Source organism: Eublepharis macularius, chromosome 4 (genome assembly GCF_028583425.1).
Source record: "Eublepharis macularius isolate TG4126 chromosome 4, MPM_Emac_v1.0, whole genome shotgun sequence".
Classification (NCBI taxonomy): domain Eukaryota; kingdom Metazoa; phylum Chordata; class Lepidosauria; order Squamata; family Eublepharidae; genus Eublepharis; species Eublepharis macularius.
The window spans coordinates 47934011-47951665 of NC_072793.1; the positions used below are offsets into that span (position 1 = coordinate 47934011).

Consider the following 17655-nt stretch of genomic DNA (forward strand, 5'->3'; position numbering starts at 1 on the left):
CCTGTTACTCTTCCACTCTTAACCCACCCACTCATTCTCCATCTCTCTCCCTCCCTGCCCTGAACCCATTCGGTCTTTTAATCCCTTTAAACCCCTTTGGTGTAGTTTGGTGTAGCAGTTAAGAGCGTGGGACTCTAATCTGAAGAAACGGGTTTGATTCCTCACTCCTCCACTTGAAGCCATCTGGGTGACCTTGGTCAGTCACAGCTTCTAGCTCACTTAGCCCTTAGTTTTGTTGGGGGATAATAATAACATACTTTGTAAACTGCTCTGGGTGGGTGTTAAGTCATCCTGGAGGGCGGTGTATAAATCGAATATTATATTACTGTTGTTGTTATTATTTATCTCTTCACTCCTTTACTCTTTCCCCCTGTCCACCACCCCGTCACTCTTACCTTCTTAACCCACACACCCATTATCCATATCTTTCTCTCTCTATTCCCAGCCCATTCAGTCTCTTTCCCCCATTAACCCTCCTTTGTCCCTTTCCCCTCTTCTCTCCACTCCTTCACTCTTCTCCCTCTCTGCCACCTCCTCTCACTCTTTCTCTCTCATTCTACCCACCTATTCGCCATTCCTTTACCTCCCTGCTCGCAGTCCATTCCATCTCTTCCCCCATCAACCCTCCCTTGTTCCCTTCTTCTCTTCTCTCCGCCCCTTCACTCTTCCTCCTCTCTGCCACCTCCTCTCACTCTTTCCCTCTTAACCCCCCCACCCATTCTCTGTCTCTTTACCTCCATGCTCCCAGCTCATTCAGTCTCTTTCTCCCATTATGCCCCCTCCCCTTGTCTCTTCCCTCCACCCCTTCAGACTTTCTCCCTCTCTGCTACCATTTAAACCCAGCCGGCTCGCTTCAGGTGCCTGAAAGGGAAATCCCCACCAAGTAGCTGAAGCTGGGGTTTAAATGCCCCTTTTCGTGCTGCTGCGCAGCGTCACAGAAAGGGCCATTTAAACCCAGTCGGCTTGCTTCTAATTCTTTAGAGCTAAGCCTGGCCTCCTTATCTTTTGTTTTCATATCTTCTGGGGGTGGCTCCGCCCTGCACGATGATGTCACTTCCCAGAAGTGAAATCATTGCATCGTCCTGGAAGCACCGTGGCGTGCTTCGCATGCGCACATATGATACCAGTGAGTTCTACCACCTCTTTTCCCAGAAAAAAAGCCCTGGTCTTTACCTGCCAGGTGAGTGCTAGAGTAGGTGCCGCTCAGCAGGCTGACTGGAAATCTCCTAAGTATTCTCCTGGAAAATTTTCCAGTTACCTTTTGATGGTACTTACAGCCATCACCATAGTAACAAAATAAATCTGCATATCTGTTGCTATATCCAGAGTGCAGAATATAACTTTATTTTGGGGAAGGGTAGGAATTCTGTCTGCTTCATCTGACTATTAAGTCTCAAATTCTATATATCTTGAATATATTTTAGAATTAAGTCCTCAACGTTGTGGAGAATAGACTACTTTAGAGCAAATTTATGTAGACTATGTACAGTCTAAATGCAGAATTCCAGCATGGTTTGTTTATTATTTATTTCGGCTTTTTATATTTTGATACCATCAATCATGGTATCCTCATGGACTTTTGGGGGGGGGGGATTGGGACTAGGAAGCAGTGGTTCAGCAGTAATTCAAGTCCTACCTTGAGGGTAGGTTTCAGATTATGGTGCTGGGGAACTGCTGCTCTGCCTCTTACCCTCTGGCCTACAGGTGCCCCAAGGTTCCATCACGTCCCCCATGTTTTTCAACATCTATGTAAAGCCACTGGGAAAGGTCATTTGGAGATCTGGGCTGAGGTGCCACCAATATGTGGATGACACTCAGCTCTATCAGCAGATGCCAGGGTAGCTGTGGAAAATGTGAACAGGTGCCTGGAGGCAGTTTTGGGATGGATGAGGGCTAGCAAGCTGAAACTTAATCCCCACAAGACCGAGGTGCTGTTGGTGGGGGGAAGGCCTGACCCAGGAAATTGGTTATTTCTTGTTCTAGATGGGGTTGCACTTCCCCTAAAGGAGCAGGTTCATAGCTTGGAGGTGCTCCTGGACTCAGGCTTCTTGTTGGAAAAACTGGGGACAGTGGATGTCAGGGTCCCTTTCACCAGCTTTGGCTGGTGAGCCAGCTGTGACCCTTCCTGGACAGGAAAGTTATTGCCACTGTGGTGCATGCCGTGGTAACATTTGGATTAGATTGCTGCAGTGTACTCTGTGGGGCTGCCCTTGAAGACTGTCTAGAAGCTACAGTGGTACAGAATGCGCTGGCCCAAACGCTAACTGGATTGTAGGGACCATAGTGCTCTAGTCTTGTTCCATCTGCAGCAGCTCCCAACTTGTATCCAAGCCTGATTCAGGGTGCTGGTATTGACCTTTAAAGCCATATACAGCTTGGGGCCAGCATACCTTAAGGATGATGGCCTTCTCTCATACGAACCTACTCATTCACTCCAGTCATCTTAGGAGGTCCTGATTCAAGTGCCCCCACCATCTGAAGCTAGACAGGTGGCAGGCCTGAGAAGGGGCCTTCTCAGTTGTGGCATCAGAACTTGGAAGATTCATCTGCCCCCCTCTATCGCAGTCTTCTGCCAGCAGGTGAAGACTTTTTTGTTTTTGTGATATATCTCCCCAAACTGACCCTGCTCTTGTACTTTAATGTTTTAATGTTCACGGTCTTGGAGACTCTTTTTGGGTAGAAAGGCAGCATACAAATGTTTTAAAATAAATAAATTTAGGATATTTCTATACCACCTCTTCAGAGTCCTCTTTGAGGTGGTCTGCAGTTAAAGTTGCGTATGGAATGCCAGGCCAGTGTTTCTGCACTCATTGCTTAAAAGATTCCTCCCAGCTGAGACTCCAGGATGCATGGGATCATATTAGGCTGAACTGCACAACTGAGTTCTGAGACAATTAGACACAGGCTGGGTGAAGATTGCCCACTGAAGCTTGTAAGTTATAAAATAAAATTGGGAAATGGAGCAAGATATCTGTAACTGTGAAGTTTCAGAGTATTGCACCTGATATTTGTAAAACGGGATGTCTGTGTGAAGACTTCTAAGGGCTAAATGTAGGGAGAGAGGTTGGCAGAGGCAAGACAGAAATGTTGCTTCCACTACTGTAGAAAAATAATGAGAGTCAGCACTTTAACATTTATTTATTAAAATATTTATATCTTGCCTTTCCTAGTGGCTTTCAGGTCATGGTTAAAACAGTTCAATTTAAAACCAATGGAATAGAACCCCAGATTATGCTCTCCCCCGTACACATGCGCATAAAAGATGTTTGTCCCTCCATTAAAAGTCCTTGCAAATAAAATGGCCTTGTGGTGCCTCCTGAAGTTTGCTGATGATGGCACACCCCCTCACCACCTCATGGAGCTGTTTCACAGAGTGGGAGCTGCGGTGGAAAAGGCCCAGGCTCTTGTTGATGCCAAGTAGGCCACCTTACATGGGAGATCAGACACTAGATGGCAGCTTAAAGACTGTCGTTGGTGCACAGGAACATATGGGGGGAGACCGTCTTTTAGATATGTGGGTCCTAGGCCAAGGGTCTTCAAGGCCATAACCAGCATCTTGAATTGGACCCAGAAACAAGCAGGCAGCCAATGTAGCTGTTTTTAAGATGGGCAAGATACGTTTCCGTTCGCTATCCCCTGACAATAATCAGGCTGCCGCATTGTGGACCAGCTGCAGTCTCTGGGTTGTGTTCAAGAGCAGCCCAACATTACGCTACTTCAACCACAATGTTACAAAAGCATGGATCTGCGTAGCCAGACCAGCTGAGTCTAAGAAAGGAGAGAGTTGGTGAGGCATCTGATAGAAGGCACTCCTGGCCACAGTGCCATCCTCTGTTTCAAACTGCGAGGCTGGGTCCATAAACACCCCCAAGCTCTAAACCTGTTCAGCAAAAGCCAGTTATACTCCATCCAGGACAAATTACTCCATCCCTTTAAAATATTGGTCTTCCCAACCATCATTACCTCTGTCTTGTCCAGATTCTCCTTGAGCTTGTTCTGCCCTAGCCACCTGACCATGGTCTAAAAGCACCATTTCGGAATCAAGACAGAAGCATCTGGAGGCTTGATAATGAAATAAAGAGCGAGGTGTTGGGTGCATATTGATATGCCCAGCTCCAGTCAGTCTTATTCAGCGACCTTGTGTGTATTTGTATTCCCCAGACTAGATGGAGATTAGACAAGCAGTGAGCATCACCAGCACTTCTCCCGTTGCCATACTTTCCCACCCTGCGCAGCACCTGGATCAGGGTGAAACAGCCCACATGATATAAAACAGCCGCTGCCACTTCCCAAACCCCACAATTACTGCTTTTAGGGATCAATCTCCTACCACCTAATCTTGAGTGATAAAACCAACAACAGAGCCCTGCCAACTGTTGGCACCCTATGCTGGCTGGATGTGCCAGTGGGACAGAACCTGATGAGGGCACTGCCCACAGGAAGAGAGCTGCGTTATAAAGCCCAGACAGCTCAGAGGGGCTGGCTGTGGACAGAGTTGAATCACTGTGCTCCTCTGGGGGCAAAACGTTAACTCATCAAGAATTCTTCCTTCTCTTCCCATGCACTTGCTGCCCTGCTGGGCTTTCGCCACTGTATAGAGAAGGAAGATAACCTCAGGAGGATGGGTGGCCTGGATGGATGGATGAATGAAGGGGTGTGTGTGTTTATGCCACTTGTTTTAAAAAAATGCTAGGGCCTGGTAGCTGTACAAGTCTTCTCGAGAATATCCCTGGCAACAGAGAGAGATGCACAGACATTAACCCTTAGTGAGCTACCGATGAGAGTTTGGGTTCAGATGATGTGGCACTTCCCCTCAGGCTCAGTTCCCTTCCTCCTTTCCCACCTATCTGTATCACTTAAGCAAAGAGTGGGGCTACCCCCCTTACTGCTTAAAGGATCAAGAGGTTGATAATTGGGGTTGGAAGATGAACCCATCTTCTCTACCCTTGTTATCCACCATGGATTTTTACTGTGTTCTACTTGGATTTCTAACACAACTGCCTCTGAAACCATCAGTGCTAGTTTCTGTTGGCACCAGGGTATTAAGTTAGGATTGGCACTGATCCAGCATTTCTCAACACCTCTTAAGCACATGCAGTCCTTGATGAGGAGTAAACCAAGAATGTGAATAATCTCCTGTTATGCTGAGCAGGCCACTTTGTGACATGAACAACTGCCATTGTTTACTTCGATTTGAAATCGGTGCAGGTATATATATGACAGATGCCTGAAATACCTTCAGGAATAGGCTTGTACAGTGAGTTGTCTTGGGGTTATGTTAGTATGTACTTGTTTACACTACTGGCCACTATGAGAGATTTATAAATTATTGTTTTGTAGTAATTTTAGGTACCACCTGCTTTGAAAGTTTTCTTGGAAGAATTTTGCTGACAGTACATAGGAGATAAACTTGTTGAATAAATAAATGTCCTAAATTGCTAAGAGGGTGGTAGTAAAGAGTCCTTCAGGGTAACTAACTAGCACATGACACTGTCATTAAATAGTTGTGTTAACATGAAATATACCCTGGGCCTTGCTTTATGCTAGGCCTTTAATTCATTGTCTTTTCATTTAGCTACAAATAAGCATCCTTGTGAGACCATCAGGAGCTCAGTCAGTTGTGCTTCTCAGAAAAAGTGGTATACACATTTACCTGTGAGTGGAAAGGAAGATTGCGTATTTGTAGGCTTTGGTTCCTGGCTGAGGGAAGCAAGCCAAGAAGTGCTTGGGAGTGAGAACTAGATAGGCCTGATGGTAATACAGTACCGATCTCTAGCAGAAGGTGATGGTTGGCCCATTGGGAGGGGTTGAATGTGTAAGTTAAGATTAGATGCCTTGCTTAAAACAGCAATGGGATCTCAATGTAAATAGCTCTTCTTTCAGGGTTCATTGCAGAGAACTGACTGTACAGATGTTTCTGACTGCAGAGCACTGAGTGCAGAAGTCATGGCACTTTACAAGCTCAAAATGCCTTTGAGCAGAAGTGCCCACAGCCTACGATTTGTAAACCACTGTACAGTTTTTAAGAATGTTGTTCATAAGTCCCCAGTAATAACAACTAATTTTTTTAAAGCATGCTTCTGATTGAGTTTGCAGTTCATCAGTTAAATCGAGACCTCTATCCATGGAAATGTACAGCTTGTTATTTTTCTATCTTTTGGCCATGACTCTGTGTAGAGCAACATTTAAGTGTATAGTAAGTAAAGCTACTAACTCAGTGTTTCTTAGAACAGGAACTCTGGTTATCCTTGGTCCCAGGACTCCTGATCTTACCACTTTTTCAACCCCTAGTCAACTTGAGTTTGCTAGAGTTGAAAGGTGACATCTAGAAGCAAGTGTGGAGGGCACAAGAGTTATTTTTAATTAGTCTCCCTACCTCCAGCTTTTCTCTGCTTTTAAAAATTTCCTAGTTTTAAAGGGGGGGGGGTGAGAGAGAGATGGGCAAAGAACTACTGAAAGGGAAACTGCCTGCAGTGTGCTTATGCTTTTTTTAAATATAAATTCTTTTCATCTGCTGCTTTGCCAAACCAGCCATACTCTGCCTTAAATGCAGAGTATGGGTCAGACTAGATTTGGTTCCAGGAGAACTATGAATGGATCCGCCACAGCCTTTAAAACTGTTACTCGTAGCTGTAAGGAGCTCTGCCCTGGTTCTGAGCTGTGGTATGTGGGAGGAGGAGTTAATTCCCCCCTGCCCTACAAATAATTCTCTCTTTTCCACCTCCCTTGTGCCAGTTGCCCTGCAAAGGAAGGCTATATAGTTACCAATTGGGATAAATAGCAGTTTGCATGACTTTTTTATTGAAACATTGGTTGGGGGAGGAGTTAAATTTTTCCTCCACCCACCACAGTCTTGGTCCATTTCCCCCTCCTCACAGCTGCTGTGAAAACTGGAGGAAATTTATGTGGATCGCCCACCATCAGGTCTACTTGGCCCTCTTTTAAAAGAAACACTAATTTAAAAAACAAACCAATGTTGTGTGGGGGGCTTTGTTTTTCTGCTTGATTCACTGCATGGCAAACACCAAATTCAAGTAACAGAAAAGCCAACTTCCAAAGTCCACCAGGTGCAGAATAATTTATGCCAGTCACATCCATTATACAAATGTTTAATTATTTGATCTGATAAATCAGTTAAATTTTATTTGCAATAGAGGGTATTCAGCCTAACAGAACAGGTATTAGCATATTAACATTTGTTAAGAGTGCCTCCCATGCTATGTTAGGGTCTTCGTCTGAATTAAAACAGAGCAAGGTGGAGGGGGTAGGAGGTAGAACTCATAGGATATATTGTTAGGTTGTAAGTTGAGACCTTGGAGAGATGGGATGAGCTTTGGAAAAGAGGAAGGTATGTCTTGATCACAAGCATTTACTTATGTTCCTTTGATGAAGTATTTCATAAATGCCATCTTAACATTTCTGTTTCTGCATCCCTGAGAACTAGAATCTCTTGCAAAAATGTGGTTCTGAGAAACAAGAAAGATGCTCTTGACAACCAGCCTGGAGTCCTAGACGCACTGAATTAGTATCCTTGCCTATGGAACACAATAAATGTCCCTTTCTTCTCCCCTCTTGTGACTGTAGGTTTCTTTTGGAGAGCAGTAGGATTAAGTTTTTCTTGATTTCTGCCTCTTTCCCCCTCAGGTTCGCTTCCCATCTCACTTCAGCTCGGACCTGAAGGACCTGTTGCGAAATTTGCTCCAGGTGGACCTCACCAAACGCTTTGGCAATCTAAAAAATGGAGTCAATGATATCAAGAACCACAAGTGGTTTTCTACCACCGATTGGATTGCCATCTACCAGCGAAAGGTAAGGGTAAGCAGGAGGTCACACACAGAAGTGGTTTGTTGTAGCTGCCCACAGGCTTTTTTCCAAAGCAGGGGCTAATATTTTTATACTGCTAGAAAGGTAATACCAAATATGCCTATTTGGATTTAGTACTACTGCACGTACCAAGCAAGCACTAGAATTTTGAACCATGTACTTGTAACAACATTATTCTACATAGAAGTTACTTCAGCATAGGATAAAGGTGTATATGGGTGTATATGTGGGTATATATGTGAAGTAGCCCTTACTGGGGCTGCAGTTGCAATGGAGAGTATTAATTACCCTGTGATTATGAAGCATATCTTGGGAGGCTCAGAAGGCTGCCAAGAGGAAGCCCAGATTCCCTCTGGGCTTCCTCCTTAAACATTTGGGTCTCCCTTCAGAATCCGATGCCCACATGCAAGACTCTTGGTTAGTACATGTATGCTGCTACCTGTCCCTAAGGAATGGCAAAGGCAAGACAGGAAAGGGGGACAATTTAGTAGCAAGACAAAATTACAACAGTGACTCAAGCCCCTTTTGCACTGAGGACACAACTCCTCACTATCCCTGAAGTCAAGCCAAAAGACACGGAATCGGCTTGTATGTGGCTGTTTGCACCACTCATGCTTGGTCTGCATGGCCCTGTTGTTTTTCTTTTTCTTTTGTCATATTTAGGCAGCTTTGTTCTGGCTGGTTCTCAGGTTGAGAACTGGGGGGCAGGGGTGGGGCATGGACAATGACAACCTGCCCACCCTCAACAAAGAGGCAGCTTTTAAAGAACTTTTTATTCGCAGTAGGTGTGGATGGAACTGGGGTGAAATTGATCAGCTTCCTCTACTTAGCTAGGAGGTGAAATTGATGGAAGGTTGGTCAATTTAAGTTCTGTGGTCTTCACACCAGTAATTCATCAATCCTGCACTGGACAACATTTAAAAAAAAAGGGGGCAAGAGAGGATGGGAGAGGAGATGGAAAGGAGGAGAGAGGGAGCGGCTGGATAGACGAGAGTAGCCAATCACAATGAAGTGAGCTGGCAGGGGATGGGAGAGGGGGTGGTACACCCAAAAATGGAATAGAGTGTGCCCGGGGAAACAGACGACTGCAAAGTGGATTTTTTTTAAAAAAGTTGTGGTATAAGCACTCCTAGGAAAGCTGCGGAAAGACCGCATAGTGGCCAGAGTGACTGCTCATGGTGGCAAATCTGGTGCAGGTGGTCAGGGAAAAAATCTGCAGTATGAGAACTGAACCGGTAAAATAGACCTGTGCAGACTCAGCTTCAGTCGCATGGGAGATTAATGTGAGCAAGGCACCCATTAGAGCTGTAATAACAAAAGAAAATGCTCCTTTTATTTTATATTTTATATTTCAATTTATATACCGCCCATTCTGGGCGGGGAACAGTTTAAAATCAAGAAAAACAAGAAAACAACAATACTAAAATCAATATACAAAACAATAATGAAATAAATTAACCAAGTGCAATGGAGGGGAGACCCCCCCCCCCGAAGGTGGGAGGCCGACATGCCTCTTTTCATATGAAGAGCACCTTTCCCTTGTCAGTTCAGTCTGTCTTCACACAGATAAAATTAAGAGGAGGGGCAAAGGCAAATATACAGCCCTGTGCCCATTCACACCAAAGTTCACTTTCTCTCCATATGAGGTCATTTCAGATTCTGCAGAATGCTAGAGGGTGTTATCAAGTGGATAAAGCATGCATTACCGGATTAACTTTTTTGTTAACTATATGCACACTTTTGACCTGCACACACAGAAAGGCAAGATATATGTATTTTAATGAGCTTTCGGCAGAAGGCAGATTCTAATGAGAAGTTCATGTAATGTAGGAGGAAGTGTTCTAATACACCACTTAAGATGATAAAATTTGCTTATTTCATCCAATTGAACCACAACCCATTTGCCCCCTCCCCAATCTCAACAAAGCTTCCATTAAAAGACATCGCCTTTCCCCAAAACTTATTAATTACAATAAAACGATGTCAGCTGGCATTTCATCTGGACAACTCAGTTAACTGGGATCTGTTAATAGAAGTCATGTTTGTATGCTCACAACAGGCAATATGACTGAGGGCAGAATCATAGAGTTGGAAGGGGCCCTACAGACCATCTAGTCCAACCCCCTGCCCAGTGCAGGATCAGCCTAAAGCATCTCTGACAAATATTCATCCAGGCCTGTCCCTGAACTTATCAGTCACTGGGGAGGGTGGGGGAGAAGGCCCTGCTGTTGGGCTGGCTCACTGCTGTTGATCCGCTCCCTCACTTGGGGCCAGATCCCACCAGGAGCAAAAGACTCTGGGCTTTTTGCTGGGTTGTGTAGGTTGCAGCAAGGGCAGCTGTGAACCTGGATCCCTTTAGGATGCCACAGAGTGTGGTGGAACCAGCTGGGCAGTATTGAAGCCAACCCAAGATGAATTGCAAGCATGGCTTATGGGGCAAGAGAACACCACTCATCCCTGCCCCAACTTCTGCAGCTTAAAGGAGTAGTCCAGGAAAGAAAGGAGGAGGACACATCTTGAATAACCAGTAACCCCTATTCCCTGTGTGTGCAGGATAACAAAGCTTTAACTGTATTAACTTGTAATAAGGACCAGTTCTGTTTTCAGTCAAGAACAGAGATACCTCCTACTTTTCACTCAAATGTAATTTTAATTCTGCAGAAATCTGTATGGAATGACAGGGTTGGGAAACAGAAAGAGACAGAAGAATTAGGACTAGGAGAAGCCAGAGGCAAGAAAAGAGAAAGCAGCATAAATGGGGAAAGCAGGGATAGGAGAGAAAGGGGGAAATAGGAAAAATACATTGAGAGAGAATGAAAAAAGAGGGAAGATGAAGTTGGATAGAGAGTTATAGGTAAGGAAAAAAGGAGACAGAGGAAGGGAGCTATGGACCATGATTAGCGAGCTCTGGCATCCTAGCAGGACTAAGGAAGTGGGAAAGCTCAACTCTTTGAATAGCTAATGGAGGGCTGGACTGCTGCAGTTGCTCCAGGCGTTTGATCCAGAAAATACTGAGGGAACAACTGGAAAATATACCTTACTCTAGGCTTCTGTGCCCTGATGGCTGCTCTGAATTTGGCTGGCTGGCCCTCCCTCCCTCCAGTGCTGATGGGCTGGAAAGGGCTGAGCCTCGCTCAGCAAAAACAAGTGTTTTCTACAAACAGCTCAAAAACTGAAACCAGAAGCTGTACTGTCCACCCGCTCTTGCGTGCCATGCGCAGTAATTGCTGTTGCATCGCCCTCTAGTGCTTTTAGTACAGAAGTGCACCAAAATAAACAGTCAATGAGAACTTTTGCAACACAATCATTTCCTAGGAACAGACCTGTGAAACACCATCTGGTGGAGGGTATAGAACAGCATAATAATAATAATAATAAATATACCATTCGATTCATATACTGCCCTTCAGGATGACTTAACACCCACTCAGAGCGGTTTACAAAGTATGTTATTATTACCCCCACAACAAAACACCGTGAGGTGGGTGGGGCTAAGAGAGCTCCAGAGAGCTGTGACTAGCCCAAGGTCACCCAGCTGGCTTCAAGTGGAGGAGTGGGGAATCAAACCTGGCTCTCCAGATTAGAGTCCCATCGCTCTTAACCACTATACCAAGCTGACTACTCGGGCTCACAGAATAACCTGGGCCTGCAAAACTTTGTACCTTTTGTTGTCCCCCCTCCTTCAGCAGCCCTGGATGCTCAGTTATTTGCAAGAAGAGCCAGGATCCAATTAATCCCCCTGAAGAATCTGCCCTGGTAATGGCTGCAGTTTTGAAGAAACTTAAAAACACAAGGATTAGCTTATGGAGCAGACTGAAATATCCATCTGGTCCAGCATTGTGTTTCCAGTAGCCACTAGCTAAATGCCTCTGGAAGCTCAAAAACAGGTCTTGTGTCATTACCAGCATCTTGCACTCAGTGTATGTTGCCTCTGAACAAGCCAGTTCCATTGACACATTATAAATTGTAGCTGTTCTTGGACTTAATGAATTTGGCATTAGTCACACAGATGCATTAGTTAATAGTGTTAAAGATATTGTGATGCTTTATGAGAAGGAGTTTTGCTCTCATTGTTGGTTGGATCAAGTGAGCCTCATCCACTGCATGCTTGCTATCTACACCCATGTGTCTATATCCCACTCTTTTTAATAAAGGGGTTTACCTTAATGACTATACTTGGGGCCCAATTTTCACTGCAAATGGTACATAAACACATGGAGATGTGACTCATAACCACTTTATCCCCTTCCCTCTACAGGTGGAAGCTCCCTTTATACCAAAGTGCAAAGGAGCTGGAGACACAAGTAACTTTGATGACTATGAGGAGGAGGAGATCCGGGTGTCCATCACTGAGAAGTGTGCCAAGGAGTTTGCAGATTTTTAGGGTCAGCCCCCTTTGCAGGCCACGTGTGCCCAGGAAAAGGAAGGGCTGAATTTGATCAGCCCCAAGGGCCAGAGTTCCTTGCCTATATGTTAATTTTGAGAGGTGGGAGGCTGTTGGAGTTCACCTGGATCTGTTTGGGCAGAAAAGAGAATTGGGGAGTTCACTTTGAAGCTGTGGAAAAGGCAACAGTCCTGAGTAGTCCATCCGCCTCCCACCACAAGCTACAAGGTGGCTCCCAGCCACTCTCAGGCAGGTTTTAAACAAATTCCCTTCCTCCTCACACTGACTTGAGTCCATACACAAACCCTAATCAGACAGTCCCTAGTTTATTGGTGGCTTTATATATTTTTTTGAGGGAAAGGGAATTTTTTGCCATTCATCACCAACTACAAAGGTTTGTTTCATGGGGCATTGTAAGAATTTCAGGGAAGGAGGGGAGAGGAAGTAAACACACCCACATAGCACTTTGGTGTTCAGACCGACACTAAATGGGTTAACGGCCCAACCTTGTCACCTCCCTTGTGAGATAACCCTGCCATTTTATCAATATTATTTTTTCCAGGCTCCTTTTATTAACTTTCAAGAAATTGTTGACTGGCTTTAAAAAAAAGATTTTAACAGTCTAGGGGGGTACTTTTTATATGCTCTGTCCCAGCACAATTAAATGAAATTCAGCAGGAATTTTAACTCTGTAAAACAGCTGAGTTTTAGCATGAAGAATTTGTTCTGTTGGATAGAAACACTTTATTTTCGATCTTTGGACCCTGTTTTAGGAAAAGAGGGGGACATAAATAATCACACCTGCAAGAGAGGGGCAGTGACTGGTTGATAGGCAGTCCAGAAATTTGTCTGATTTTTGTCCTAAATGTGCTCCCCTTCTCTCTTCTCCCTCCCCCATCCCTAATGCCTCCCAAATCAGTTCCGCTGCATCTGGCAATTCTTGCAGTATCTGCCTGAATAGAGAAGAAACGAGCAGGATCTAGTCACCCCTATTGGAACATCAACAATATCTGGCTCATTGCCACCATTAGTCTTCAGTTCTGAGTGGGTTTGTCCCTCTTGGTAACAATCAGGGTGGAGCAAGGTACTTGAAAAGCTTGAGAGTTGCAGGCGAACTGCATAGGGTTCATATGCTCCAATCTGCTCAGCCCAGGCAGCAGCAATCTCTGTTTTGTAATACAAGGATATTCCAGTCTATTGGTAGAAACTCCCTTAGTCCAGTTCTTGGGGGAGGGGGGAGGCTCCAGCACCTACTCTGTTTTTATGCTCAAATGACAAGGGGTGAGTGGTCATCCTAGCCTTGGTGTAAAGGAACTTTTGGAACAAAGTGTTGGAAAGACCCATCTACTCTGGTCAAGCCAGTGAGATGTTGTCAAGGGAGATACCCTATTGTAATGAGAGTTGGAATCTGTTAAGAGTCTTCCCTCTGAGAGACATGGATGTGCAGGGAGCTCCAAGTGTAGAGGGAGGGCAATCCATTTCCTCCATTGATCTGTTCTGACTTCTCTGCCTCTCCCTCTTTCCAATACAATGCCTCTTTGTGTTCTGTCTTTCACCTATCCCACCCCAAACACACTCTCTTTCTGTACTCACCAGTTTAGTTTTCTTCTATTCTTTCCATGGCTGGGGAGCAGAGTAGGCTTCTTTAGATTGGTAGATGAATTATATCACACATACAGAAGCGCTGTCAGGAGCAGACAAGCTTTGCTTGTCCCTTCTACTCCTCATCTTCCTCTTCCTACCAAGAAGCTCATCAGCCCCCTCTGTTGGGTTGGGGAGAAGGGGAGTTAAATCCTCACCTGCTCCCTGCCTTGGGAAAAAAACACTTCTATGTAATCCAACAAAACTTGTTTAAAACAATCCCTACTTCCTCTTTAACAGTGTGCTTTGTTGTAAACATATTTGAAACTATTACCAATAAAGTTTTGTTTAAAAAAAAGTTCCATTCCTTTTCTGAAAGGTGGGTTAAGATAATGAGTAGGGTGGTGGGGAGAACAAAAGGGGTAGTTGGATTCCCAAAAACATTTGAAAGGGAGATGCTAAAGAATTACACTGGAAGTTACAGGATATAATTTGTAGGAAGACATTTGTCTACTTCCATTATAATATTCCATGATGACCACTGACAGAGCCTGCCTGGGGTGGGATATCTTGCCTAAAAATTTGTAAATACATAGACCATAAGGTTCATAGACGGGGGTGTTAGGCAAGAGAGCCAATTAAAGGATATTTTGTTGTTAAGCAATATTAAATCCCAATAGAAGTTTATTCAGTTTTTATACCACTTCTTTTCAATTAAGATCTTGAAGTGAAGCTCAATATTCTGAGGGTTTCATTGTATTGGTGGGGGAGTTAAGTGCACCTATTAAAAGGATTAGGGGCTATAGCAGTGGCTTTGTATTAGCCTTGCAGAATTGTCGGATGTCGGATTCCCTAGGCATGTGTGTTCACTAGTAGTATTCATAAAGAATACTGTGTTGATGTCCATGGAAAGCTCTTATCATGCTCACTGCAAATAAGTGCACACATTTGCCTGCACAAGAAATAAATTCTTTGACATGTTATCAAGTTAGATGATAATCTATTAAGGCGTTGAGTGAAGCCTGATTATGCAAAAATCACGTCCATCCATCCACCAAGCTTTTGAAGGCAAGGCAGACAAGACAGAAATTGATTTAAAAACAAAAGGATTTTCAAGCCCCTTAAAACCATAGAAAGTCTTGTGTTGCTAGTGGCCATGACGGGATTTCTAGTCCTTGTAATCACCAGAGGTATCACTATGTCACAGGATAGCTGAACATCCACGTTTGATGCTTGATTTCTGATCAAAGATAACAGACTTCTACTTCACAACGGGTATAGAGCAGCTATAGCTGACTAAGATAACCCTTAATAGTTTTTCTTTATAATCTAAGTTTTTGCTAGGCTCAGCTCTTAAATTCTGACTTAAACAGTGTTATTCTTTTTAAGACTACTCAAAAAAGGCCCATTGATGATTTACTGGTTTGTAAATCTAGCTCACTAGGATACCAGAGCTAGACTTCTTTCATACAACATGTTAGTGCAATTGAGTTGAGAGATGTGTGTTTAACTGGAAAACAAGGGTAAATTGCCTCTTTGACAGTAAATGAGGCCGAGTTCTACAAGTATCCAACATCAGGGGCTGCACTATGAAGGAATACAAATCTTTGAAGTGTGCCGGTTACCTGTCTAATTCACGTGAAGGAAAGGTTTCTCTGAGCAAAGAGCTGCATCGTCATTTTCTAATCCAATGCTGAAGATAATATTTTTCAAAAGGATGAAGACAAAGAGGGATTCCATTTTTGCCTCTGGTGAACTGATGTGGCTGGTCTTTGTATTCTTTCAAAAACCTGCAAAATCTTTTTGACCAGTGGTGGCAATGGAAGAAAAGAAATCTGTGTACACCATGGGATGTGAAGCCTCTTTCAACTCTTTTATAGACTATTGTATATCTCTGGCTTCTCAAATGCCCTGTTTGGTCCCTGTTCTTACATAATTTCATTCTCTTTGTGGTTTTATAAGGTAGGGAGGGTTTGCCTGACTAGGTAATGGAGCAAGAGAGATGGGAGAAATTGAAATCCTAAGTACAGGTGAAATGATTTCAACAGGATTGCTCAAAAGAAAACATCATCACTATGTATATTATCTATCTACACATGTTCATGTAAATGAAACCAAGTTTGCTAAAGCTATAGCCCAAAGAGCCTGGCCAGAAGTTGTGCACTTGGTCATAGCTGTGACAAAACACAGGATCTCCTAGCTGTGACAGAAACACTTGTATGCAGATGTTATAATGCTGTAGAATGTTCTTTTGGGTTGGAGTACAAACTTGAACTCTCTTCCACTGCCTGTTACACATCTCACCCCTTTACCTTTTGGTTAAGACTGGCTCTGTTACACTAGATAAACAACTATGCGTGACAAAATGGACAGAGTTTAATGGCCCCTTGTTCATTTAACTATTACCAAGATTTAAAAGCTAAATCTATAATCTGCAGCATTGTTTTAGGGGAATCTGCAGACATCTTTTTAGATTGAACATCCTCAACATTTGTGAATGTCCACGGAATTTGAAATCTACACACACGGGAGAAGCTGTGCTTGGCCCACAATGTTTAGTAATCAGGGAGTCTAGAAATGTTCATTAACAAAACAGGACCCTCAAGCCTGGTGGTTTTAAGGCAAAGCCTCAAACTTAGATGTTAAATGAGTAATACATTCTGCTGCAGTCTTTTAAAACAAAACCTCTGGGGCACAAATGCTTTGCTTTGGAAGAGTTCATTAGTTTGACAAAAAGTCTTTAAAATATGGATGGGGTAGTTTTTAAAAATCTGAATGGTATAGTACTTTATTGTTGGCTGTGAAAGAGGAGGGCTCAAAAAGAACTGGAAGGCAGCTCACTCCTGACCACTTCCTGTTGCTGACTCAGCTTGTGAACGTGGACACATTATTTCCCCTTCCTGTGCCTCTGTTTCCCATCAGTAATAGGAGTGGGCAGGAGCCTGTGTTGTCTATAACCCCCATAATTATTATATCTTGTATTTGTTTTGTTTTGGGGAAATTATGATTTAGGAAAAACAGAAATTTCTGCTCTGTTTCAGGACTGTATGGTGTAGATTAATGTGACGGAATTAGAAGAACTGAATCTAAGGAGGCACACAAACTTGATATTGTTCTGAATGAGTAACAAGGTGGGAACTGACACAATAGCTCTTCAAGCTACTTGCTTGAGCTTAACAGAATGTTTCATTACAGACTGTCCTCCCGTCATAGCTATGTGGCCTGTGCTATGTTGAGGCTATCATGATTTCACATAGCACAACAAATGCACAAGTTTAGAGGGCAAAGTTTTACATTGCCATCTTAACTCACAGGGACTATCCACAATAGATGAGCAAGGAGTGCCATTAAGTTCAAAGAGGAATTTTTCTTCCTTGCTGCAGGCACAAAAAAGATTATCATTAATAGTGCTGCTGCTGTTATAATGCAGCAGAAAGGACTTGTGCATTGCAAATACTCCTGTTATAGTGCAGTGGGGTTCTTAGCATCAGTGCAATATAGCCCCAGTATGGGATCTCTCTGAGAACCAAGCCTCCTCCTAGTTACATATAGTCCTTTTATCTGCCCAGCTACATGCTGACTTTTTGTAATGCCAGATTATATCCAAATGTTGGAAAGCAACTTTATAATTTACGTAGCACCTGCTGAGGAGGGTGTGGTGGTTCGAAGCAAGGAAAATGCTTGTAGTGTTAGCCATTAATACCAAAGGGTTAGCTGCAGTTTATGGAAAATGGATCCCATAAGAAGAATCCAGGGGTGTTAGTCAATTAAGGCTCATGAGCAGGTAGGCATGACGAAAAATCAATAGAATGGGAAGAGATGTGGCATCAGTTGAGTTAGTCGTTGGCTGTTTCAATAATGATAGG

The 17655-nt window shown here is 43.7% G+C and overlaps 1 protein-coding gene across 1 annotated transcript in view; it reads left to right on the forward strand.

The window, feature by feature from the left end:
* Nucleotides 1-14141, forward strand: part of LOC129327293 (cAMP-dependent protein kinase catalytic subunit alpha) — a 67905-nt gene extending 53764 nt beyond the window's left edge. Inside the window, exons 9-10 of the mRNA XM_054975806.1 lie at nt 7645-7809; nt 12083-14141. Coding sequence (XP_054831781.1) covers nt 7645-7809; nt 12083-12208 — 291 coding nt within the window. The 3' untranslated portion in view covers nt 12209-14141. The remainder of the gene's footprint in view (nt 1-7644; nt 7810-12082) is intronic.
* Nucleotides 14142-17655: the final 3514 nt, after the last annotated feature.